At 36.4% G+C, this 11,297-nt stretch overlaps 1 protein-coding gene across 1 annotated transcript in view; it reads left to right on the top strand.

Annotated features, from left to right (window-relative positions):
* Positions 1–11,297, top strand: part of SSBP2 (single stranded DNA binding protein 2) — a 280,570-nt gene that overhangs the window by 78,300 nt on the left and 190,973 nt on the right. Inside the window, exon 3 of the mRNA XM_019652585.1 lies at positions 3,421–3,482. Within this exon, the coding sequence (XP_019508130.1) occupies positions 3,421–3,482 (62 nt within the window). The remainder of the gene's footprint in view (positions 1–3,420; positions 3,483–11,297) is intronic.

Raw genomic sequence — 11,297 nt, 5'->3', positions numbered from 1 at the left:
ATATGTGTATATGTATATATACTTTTTTTGCACACATGAACATATTTATAGGTTAAGTTCTTAGAAGAACTGCTATATCATATAATGTGTATTTGTATTTTGTAATGATCATTTAAAAGCATATTGCATGTCTTTTCCCTGCCGACATACCTCTTGTTCATGATTCAACGTTTGGTTCTGCATTTATATAGAAATGCTGAAAACACCAGGTCATAGGATAGAGACACAGCATAATCACATGAGATCCTCAAATGCAGAAAATGGCAGTGGGAATGGGCCTCGAGATTTACATGACAGTTACAGGAGAAGACAGCTTCTAGCTGGGCAAATGGTGGAAGGAAGGGAGGTAGATGCTTACACAGCAAAAGGCCCCGGGACAGACACATTGGGAATGGGATTTGAGAGAAATTGTACTCATAGATGCCACTTAAACACCCAAACAAGCCTGAAGGCCATGAAACTAAGTCCATCAGAAAATGCCCCTTCATAAACAGCAGAATTATTTTTAAAATGACTGTTGACATTTAGAGGTATTTTCTGGCTATTCCGCAACCTCATCCATCATTAAGCCATGTTGGCTAAAAAAATTAAACTACATAGATGAATATGATTTTAAAATGAAGGTCCTCTTTTACCTTTTTCCAGAGATCACAGTTGTAAGTAAGTTTGGTGTGATTTCTTTAATAGGAATACACCCAAATGCATGTATATGTATGCACACTTTTGTTTTAAAACAGAAAATGTTTTATGCTATATACCGTTCTCCAACCTCCCAAATCCCCAACCTGAGAAACCAATATAACATGGCCCTTTTTCTATGGAGATGTAGCTTTTTATTTTTAATGACTGCACACTGTTCTATAGTATATATCAAAATTTATTTTATATTCACTATTGGTGAATGTTTTTCAGGCTGTTTCTAATTGTAATTGTTTCTGACAATGCTCGATGAATGTGCCTTAGTTTTCTACAGATCAGAGTCCTGTTTTGCTATTTCATGCTTTCTGTAAACAAGTAATATCTAGATTAGTAATTAGTTTGGAGACACAAAATACCATTCACTATGCAAACGTATTCCTATGCAGAATCACCTCTTCTTTGGAAATGCCTAAAGCATTAATTGTTCATTCATTAACTATAAGAGCATGGCTTCTGTGTTCACTTCAATATGATGGACCAAAGTCTTAGATGCTTCTGCCACAGACTTGCAATAGAAAGTGAGAAAGATTAACTCTTATAGAGTAAGAAAGACTCACTATGTAGTAAAGAATATTATGAGGATGAAAAAGATGATGTGCGTGAAGCATTTTGAGAAATAATAAGATGTAATACTGTTTAGAATACAAATGCGTTACCTTCAGACTTTCTCCGCTAAAAGACCATGTCAAATATAAGCCATCTAGGTACTTTTCTAGAGGACTTCATCTAGATGTATGATTGGTTGTAGACAGTGTGCAATTGCAGGAGGGGGGTGTGGTGTAGTGGGACTCATATTACACTGTGAGTCTAATTCTACCTCCAGCACATCTGGCACAGAGAGCTAGTCACGCCACTTTAACTCTTCCCTAAGTCATCTCATACTCTCTTGTAACTGAGAATAGCACTATCTGCTTTAACAGTCATGTTATGTAAAGTCAGGATTAACTGAGATGAAATGTAAAGACGCTGCTTTGAAAAACTTGTTGTTTATGTGATAAGGATGATTCCAGGGATTAGGATTATTAGTGTATCTGGGGCACATCTGTGAGGTCCATTATTATGCCCTTTCAGGAAGACATCAACCAGTGACAAAGAGATTAAGATGAGACACAGGTTTTTTATTAAATTATAACTTTAGTAGGACATCAGAGTTTTATTCCTCATAAGACTCATTAAGTACGATTCCTTATTTTTTCATGAACCAGGAAGATAGAATATCGATCAACTGAAATTATCAGATAAAAGGTAGCATAGATATAAAAATTATTTGTGTTACTACTTAGGAGAATGAAATTTAGGATCTGGCTCACATTTACATAACATGTTCTGGTTCATTGTTCATACTTAGTCTTTATAAATTCAAGTTCATGAATTCCAGGAATTTCTCCTTTTAGCTCTTTTTAACAATGGCTATCATATATAATTTTCTGATCTTTAGAAAATTTCTCTTTGTTTTTTGAGAGCAAATTACTTGTTTACTTCCAGATTCCCATTGGTTTACATTTTGTGTTCTTAACTCTTAAAAAAAAATGTAGCCAGTTTCAGTGATTTTAATTGCACTTGTGTTTTTCTATCTCTTCCTTAAAGAGGGCTGGTTTTTTTTTACATTTAGGGTCACTTTCTCGGTTCCTTTTCTAAAACTTTAAAAAAAAATCCTTTGGATTAAGAAATCCTCACTTCTCCCATAGTAGGCTATAGAAAGGATTCATTGAATTTTTTTGAAATATATAATTATAGTTATTTACTCCCTGGTAGTGTTAAGGACCTATGGGCATATTTTATTGATTGGAGTGGTGTTAAATAATTTTTAATTATTTAAACTAAAACAAACTAAGGCATAGACTTATACATAAAGATTGTTTTTGAGGCTGGATCCCCTTAGTTAAAATTATGACTCACTTCTTGTTTTCCTGCTCTCTTTATTCTCCATTACTGCTTTGTTTTCCTCCATCGCATTTGTCACCTTCTACTTCTAATACAAATACATTTTCTTTTTCTTGTTTTTGGTTTTTTTAATGGTCTATCTTCCCCACAAATGTGTAATCTCTCTAGATGCAAAGATTTTTATCTTTTGTATTCACTGCTCTCCAGTGCTTTAAAAAGCCACTGTATAAATACCCATCCAGCTTTTCAATTTCTAAATTTAATTTGTAAAGTGTATTTAATCAGAAGTTTTAATTTTGAGGAGATATTGGCCTAGTTTTAAACTTTATTATAGTGAACTCCAACTCGTCTGAAACATAATAAATGGAAAGTTAATATTACCATCTTTTAAAAATTCTTATTTTATCGAAAACATATACCTTCTTACTCCATCCCCTCAAATGAGGAGCTATTTGAAAGATTCAATCCTTAAGGCATAACTTAGAGTCTACACATTACGTGCAACCTCTTGCAAATTTCTGGGTTAATGGTGATAACTGATTTTCATTTTGTTACTGACGTTGATTTTGATGTGCCTTAAGATCCTGAAATACCTTCTGAAATTCTGGCACAGTGGGAAGCAAATTCAGTGAAATAATGGCAGCATCTTCTCTCACAGGCTATGCGGTCAACACATCACTATGCAAAATGAGTACTTGTGATAACTGAGTAAAGAATAATATGAAAATGATTAAAATCTTATATATTACCTTAATATTTTAAATGGGAAAATATTGTAATATGCCGGGGAAAAAGTGTTACTAGGAAAGTATTTAATATCTCTTTTATTCATTTTAGATAAGATGGGAAAAAAACATCACATTGGGGGAGCCACCAGGATTCTTACATTCTTGGTGGTGGTAAGTATCTTCTATTTCATTTTTACCAGCTCAGCGATACATTGCAGCAGGCCTGCACTATACCTGTTTATGATTTCACTCTTCTTTTTTATTCTCGTTCATTTTGTGCAATTATTTTCTGAAAGGTAGCACTTAAAAAAAAAACAAACAAACCTCAAAACCAACATTAGTGTTATTTAACTTAAAATATTACTAATGAATGAAGCTGTAATTAGGACCAGTCTGCGGAATCTCCACCTGTAAGTATGATTCTGTGTTAGTCCACTTGGGCTGCCATAATAAAATACTGTAAACGGGATGGCTTAAACAACGGGAATTTATTTTCTCACAGGTCTTGAGACTGAAGTCCCAGATCTAGCGGCCAGTATGGTCTGTTTCTGGAGAGAACCCTCTTCCCTGGCTTGTCGACGGCTCCCTTCTTACTGTGTCCTCACATGGCAGAGAGAGGGGTGGGGGGCATGTGCACACCAGCCAGTTTTCTGGTAGCTCTTTTTATAAGGGCACTAATTCCATCATGAGGGCCCCACTCTCGTTACCTCTCATCTAAACCTGAGCATACTGAAGGTGGTAGTGGTGGTGAATTTTTAGGAGAATGAAGAATAGTCCCCCACATTTTAAAATAATTCTGTATAGATTCAGAGACAGAATGGACTAGGAACACACACAAAGACTGTCAGGTAGTACTGCAGGCCCAGCTGATATCAGATCTTACAAATGTCACTGTGGCACCCGTGTGCCCAAGTATGTGGCTTCTCTGAGCAGCAATTGGTAGTCCAGGTACTTACATGACAAGCTAGCCTTTTTTTTTTCATTTCTTCAATTATAAGTATTTCCCCTTCAGTGCCTTATGCATTTATCTCCCAGCACCTATGTGAAAGAAGAAACAAAAGGCACTCTTGTAGTGCCAGGCACGTGGTTTCCTTGGTACATTATTTAATGCCATTGTCTTTTTAATCTCTCTCCTGAAAACATGCTTTACTAGAAGTTCCATGGTGGATGGAACCGCACTTGGTCAGTTGTGGTTGTGGGTTTCCCTTGTTTGTCTCACATACGTGTGGCAGGAACAGGTGCAAGCCTTTGGTTCAGAGCTGTTCCTGTATTTGGAACAACGGTTCACTGCAGTTACACACTATCGTTGTGCTGTTTTCCTGGAGTTTAAGACCAGTCTTTTATAATGTACAACATTATAAAAGTCAAATTTTCATTTTACATAGTATGTATTTATGATATCTAGACCTAGACTGTAAATACTTGACTGTTGACTATAACTGAGTCTCCTCACCTGTTGACACGCTTATATTTTGTATGTTTCTAATTAGGTCCACAAAGTGGCATAAGAAACCATTTACTAGTGGGCTAATAACAAAGTGAGGATTTTAAGTTTTCCATTATAGGATTAATTCTATGTTTTGCCCTTATTTCCCTTTTATTCTCTTTTTTCATGAATTTAACCTATTTTCATACTGTAGGTAGAGCTCGCTGAATACTTTGGCTTTTTGCTTCTGGTCAGACTTTAGCTTTTAGGGCTTAGCTATTGGAAGGTGTGGCTCTTATATACAATTCATAGCATGAAAGCTGAGGTAAGTCCTGTTATAATAGCAATACAGGAGGAATGCTCACATCAGCTTGGGAGATTTAGGAAAGCCTGCATAGAGAGCTGAAAGGTGAGTGAGGGAAGGGCGATTTGGGGAAGGAATAGTTAGTATAAGTCTTGAAAAAAGGGATGATCATGCATTCAAGGAATAACAGGTAGCTTGGACCAGTTGAATTGTAGGTGCAGTACTATGAAGCGATAGAATATAAGGCTAGAGATAAAGGCAGGGCCAGACTATGAAGTCCAGGAATACATCAAGGGTTTTGGACTAAAGCGCAAAGATTTTACACAAGGTACATAACATAACATGATTAGATTTGTGCTTTTACACACTCACTTGGCACCAACATAGAGATTGGTTGAGAACAGAGGCAGAGTCTAGTTCACAAGTTAGTTGTAATTGTTCAGTTGAAAGGTGATTAGGTGATGGAGCCCAGGTAGTGAACACTGAATGGAATAGTTGGGAGGTGAAGGAGGAGGTTCTCAGGTTTTAGATTTGGATGCTGAGATGAACAGTGATGCCACTGACAGAGTTAGGGAACACAGAGAGAGCAACAGGCTTTGTAGAAAAGACCATGATTTAGCTGGACAGGCTACATTTTGAGATTCCTATGTGGTATTCAGATAGAGATGCCCTATACAAAGTCAGAGACGTGGGTTTGTAGCTCTGAGACAGGTCCATAATGGCTTGGGAGTTATCGGTATTGACCCTACCGTCGGTGAAGAGTGTTCATGAATGAAACTGCCTAGTGTAAAACATAAGAGAAGTGCCTGGGGTTGGAACCCTGGAGAAAGTTGACATTTAAGCGTGGATGGATGAAGAGAAGTCTCAAAGGGAAATAATTGGAGAGGAAGGAGAGTAATCAGGAGAGAAAATGTATGGTAACCAGGAAAGACATTCAAAGGAGAGATTAAATTCTGCAGCAAGTGTAAGTAAAAAGACCCAAAGAGGGCTGGCTGAGTGGCGCGTTGGTTAAGAGCTGGCTTGGGACGGCAGCTCTGAGCAGCAGGGCCCTGGTTCAGATCCCACATATGAGGGCCAGTGACACTGCCCTCTACAGCTAAGATGCTGAACAACAGCTCGACTTGGAGTTGGGCTGCCATGAGTCACCGGCGACAGCGTAGGCTGCAGCCCCTGTTGCAGTGGGTTGCCATGGGCTACCGTGTGTAGCCAGCAGCCACAGTGAGCGGCCGTCCAGAAGCCGGCGACTGATCTGCCTCGCCCGGGAAGAGTGCAATGATGGTGCCAACTTGGGTCAGTGAAGCAACGTCCTCCACAACTAGACTGAAGAACAAAAGGACAGCAACTTGTCTGTTCCCCTTCCCCCAATTACCCAATAAAAATCTTTAAAAAAAAAAGACCCAAAGATTTTTCTGATTTGGGAAGTGAGGTGAGCTTTGGTGACCGGTCTTGGGGAGAACAGACTCAGTGGAATGGTGAAAGTGAAAATTTGAAGGCTGCTGTAACTCATTTGTCCAGCTTGAGGGTTGCTGAGAGTGGTTGAGATGTGTGTTGACATGTGTAGTAGTTGTAGGATTAACGATAGAACAGGACCTAGCATTTTTGTTTTTAACATAAAATAGATTTGATCACATATATAGATTTAGGTGGAAAGAGTGGGAAAGGGTGAAGATGTCTGACGAGAAATACATATGCACAAAAATGCAGAATAAAGTACAGGAGAGATGAGAGGAAGAGAATTCTGCCTTTAGTAAGGGACAGACCATGTGACTGCACTTTCTGGAACTCTTTTTTTCCTTGCTTCTGATGTGGTTTCCATTTTCTCTGTTTTGTTCTTTCTCAATTTGGGCGATGCCCATTGCTGTTGCATTTCCCATGGCTCCCATGTTCGTTACCTTTACCTTGACCCGATCCCCTTTAAAAACTTACTTCTTCTCTGTATACTTGAATAATAATTCCTAGCTCTTCCATGAATTTCAGAAATAGAAATGCCAAGAAACTTTTCTCTGAAATTAATATCCTTTTCAATTTGTGTAATTTAAAAATATACTTTTTAAAACTTCATAAAGTTTTAATGACAGAAGCTATGTCTCATTTTTTATTTAATTTGATATATAAAACACCTTTTGGAATAACTTGGGGCCAGTGTATCTACAGCGGTTCTCAACCTGTGGGTCGCGACCCTTTTGGAGGTCAAACGACCCTTTCACAGGGGTCCCCAGGTACTCGTATGTGGGCGTATCTGCATGTGGGCCTGGAGACGGATAGAGGAGCGGTGTCTCAGTTCCTAAGACCATCGAAAATATGTGTTTTCCGATGGTCTTAGGCGACCTCTGTGAAAGGTTGAGAACCTTTGATCTATATCCTGAAATTAAAGGAAATGGAGGCAAATTTTATTCAGCCATTAAAAAAACTTTTTTTAATTTCCTGGCCATACTACCTATATGAGACTTTCCTAGAATATTTTTTAGTACCTTTACAGGTCTTTTAAAAATGCTTTTGTATATACCATCTCTTTGTATCTTCCAATAGCCTGTAAAATACATCACAGATGTTTCTCCCTTTTTACATAAAGAAACTAAGGAACAAAAACTATTTGTTCTGGGTCAAATTTAGAATTACAGTTGAAGTTTCCTGAATTATAACCGGTGCTTGTCTCGGCAACAGATATTATTTCTGAAACACAGAGCAGAATTTAGTGGCCCACTGTTAATAAGACATTAATTACCGTTCCCTTTTGAGCATTGTGAGTGGCTAATTCCAGACAGCAGATATAAATGGAACTCAGAAAAGTTGTCTCTTCTGAGTCCAGTCTATGCGTATATTGAGGCATCCATGGGCCATTGGCAGCTGCTGGTAGCATGAGAGGGTGGTTGCCATAGAATACTCAGGAAAAGAGTTGGAGTACAAGGGTCAAAGCAGGATAAGAAAGTGCTTGCTGTTCTATCTAGGTCAGGTACTTACCAACCGCTGATGCTGCTCAGACTGCCAGAATATCTAAACCTGCCCATCTTCAGCATGAGGCATTTTGAAATAAGAACTCTTAATACTATACTCACGTTAGAGGCAAAATAATGTAAAAATTAGAAAATTCAAGCCCAGCTCTGCCACTCACTGTGTGTCCCTTAGGTAAATGATTTAACCTTCCTAAGCCTCAGATCCCTCACCCATAAAATGGGAACAATAATGGGAGGATTAAATGCTGAATAGGTAATGATTAGTATATGATGCGTGAATTTACCACATACTTATTAAATGTAAGCTATTTTGATACTTTAAAATGTGAATTTATTACTAATCCAGGAGCATTGTGAGAATTTTATGATAATGGGACACAAGTTAATGCTTGAATTTTGAAAAATATTAAGTAATGCTAAGGAATAAGACAAGCACATATACATGGAAGTTGAAAGGTGATGAGCACGTATGTACATTTCATATACAATCCTCCTTAGTCTTATGAATTGATAGTTTTCTTCAATATGGATTATGACATTCATTGATTATACAATTTTGGGCCGAAGAGAAATAACTTCCTTAGTTATTGAGACTTGAACTTATAATAACATGGCTTGCTCCTCAGAAAAAAATGTTTTCTCCAAAGATTGTTTTTCTTCTTCCTCTTTTAATTTTCCTTTTCAGATAGTCCTAGATCTGGCCAGTGGCATAAAGGTTATATAATTAGGTTAGCATCCCATCTTGTGGGACGCATCTGGCATGTTTCTTCACCCTTGTAGACTACTCGGGCAACCATTTTGCTTTCTTTGTTCCCTGGAGATAGTGACAGCTAGCTTAGTCATTTCAGCTCACATCCTCAGGACAGAAGGAAAACAGTGTTTGGATGACAATCCTCAATTTGGGAATCCTGTGCTTTCCTTTGATTTATGTGGGGGGAAAATGTTAATAAGAAATGATACAAGAACAAAGATTTTAATACTTTGCAAGTTTGCCTCTCTATCTTTTTCATTTGTAAAATACAGATTTTTTTTTTACTTGTTTCTGTTTAAGAATAAAGAGACTGTGCAAATCTAAAGCATTATTCATGGTGATGAATTCACCACATTTCAAGGATAATATTTTGCTTCAAGCTTAATAGATGCAGGGATTAGAGGAACTGAAAAGCTTGTTAGCCACCAGCATCTCACGTTGTAGAGAAAATAAGTCTGTGTCTATTGATTATTATAGCTTTGTAACATAGGTTGAAATCAGGAAGTGTGATGCCTTCAGCTTTGTTGTTCTTTCTTAGGATTGCATTGGCTATTCAGGGTCTTTTGTAGTTCCATACAAATCTTAGGGTTGTTTTTCCTATGAAAAATGCCACCGGAAATTTGATAGAGATTGCGTTGGATCTGTAGGCTGCTTTGGGGAGTATGGACATTTAACCACATTAATTATTCTAACCCATGGCATGGAATCTGTCCATTTGTTTGTGTCTTCTTTAATTTTTTTCATCAGTGTCATATAGTTTTCAGTGAACAGATCTTTCACCTCCATAGTTAAATTTACCCCTAGGTATTTTATTCTTTTTCATGCAATTGTAAATAGGAATGTTTTTTAATTTCTCTTTCTGATAGTTTGTTGTTAGTGTACAGAAACTAAACAGATTTAGATCTTTTATTCTGCACCTTTACTGAATTCATTTATTAGTTCTAATAGTTTTTTTGGTGGAGGCTTTAGTAATTTGAATCTTTCCTTTTTTTTTTCTTAGTCCATCTAGCTAAAGGTTTGTCAAGTTGTAGGTCTTTTCAAAAACCAACTTTTGTTTTCATCAATTTTTTTTCTATTCTCTTTTGCGTTTATCTTTGCTTTAATCTTTATTATTTCCTTCTGCTAACTTTGGGTTTAACTTGTTCTTCTTTTCCAGTTCCTTATGTTTTAAAGTTAGGTTGTTGATTTAAGATCTCACTTGTTTTTTTTTTTAATGTAAGTGTTTACAGCTTTAAATTTCCCTGTTAGTACTGTGTTTTTGCTGCATCCCATAAGTTTTGATATGTTATGTTTTTGTTTCATCTCTAAGTATTTTCTAATTTCCCTTGTGATTTCTTCTTTGATCCATTGGGAGTGTATTGTTTAATTTCTACAGATTTGTGAACTTTTCAGTTTTCTTCTGTTACTGATTTCTAACTTCATCCCATGTGGTTTGAGAAGATACTTTGTATCATATCTATCTTATAAAATCTATTGAGACTTAATTTGTGCCCTAACATATGGTCTGTCCTGGAAAATGTCCTATGTGCAGTTGAGAAGAACATGTATGTCATTATTGTTGGGGAGAAAGTTCTGTATATATTTATTAGGTTTAGTTGGTTTATTGTGCTATTTAAGGCCTCTGTTACCTTGCTGATCTTCTGTCTGCTGTTCTATCCATTATTATCCATTATTGAGAATGGATTATTGATGACTATAACTATTATTGTAGAACAGCGTATTTCTCCATTGGGTAAATATCTTTAAAAGGGTATATTTCTTTTATTCAAGGAGATCACGTATAGGTAATGTAGGATTGTTAGAGATGCCATATATAAAATTATCCTATTTTAGTAGCTTGTTTTATTATCCCTCATCCTGATCTTGTAAACTTTTGACCACACATTAAATCCATAAAGGGGAAACTTAAAAATAGAAGTAGACCAATGAAAACTATTATAAGATAAATATTTAATTGTATATGTATAAATAATTATTTACAATATTTATTTAATAACTTTTAGGACATACTCCAATAAAAATTATTATTTTTCTTCCAGTCAGATTTGTAAGGTAATCTTTTAAAGGTAATATTGGAGTAATTTTTAAGAGAGACATTATGGCATTTGCTAGGAAATTTGGAAACAAGAAGAGATATTAAGGTATTTGTCATAATATAGCATATATAGTGTATGTTTAAACTAAGTATAATTTAAAGACTACCATTATAAAATTTTGGTTTTAAGAGCTTTGCAGTTCCTTAAGAACATGAAAGTATGATTAATTGCAACATACTGTAATTCTTAACACACCTGATCCAAGTGGAAAACGTTTAGCTATATCCTTGTATGTCAATAAAATTCTTATACCTTTTATCCCAAAAGGGACATGGGAAGGCCAAGTACAACTTTTAACTGCTTTCACTCTCCTGCAAGAATTGAAATTCACTTAAATTGTTTTGGCCTTTATTGGGTTTTTTGTTTTGTTTTGTTTTTAAAGATTTTTATTGGGGAATTGGGGGGATGGGAACAGTGCTGGGGAATCGGGGGAAGGGGAACAGACAAGTTGCTGT

The sequence above is a fragment of the Hipposideros armiger genome, unplaced genomic scaffold (genome assembly GCF_001890085.2).
Source record: "Hipposideros armiger isolate ML-2016 unplaced genomic scaffold, ASM189008v1 scaffold_182, whole genome shotgun sequence".
NCBI classification, from domain to species: Eukaryota; Metazoa; Chordata; class Mammalia; order Chiroptera; family Hipposideridae; genus Hipposideros; species Hipposideros armiger.
The sequence above is the reverse complement of the archived record's forward strand: the minus strand, read 5'-3'. Positions and strand labels throughout refer to the sequence as shown.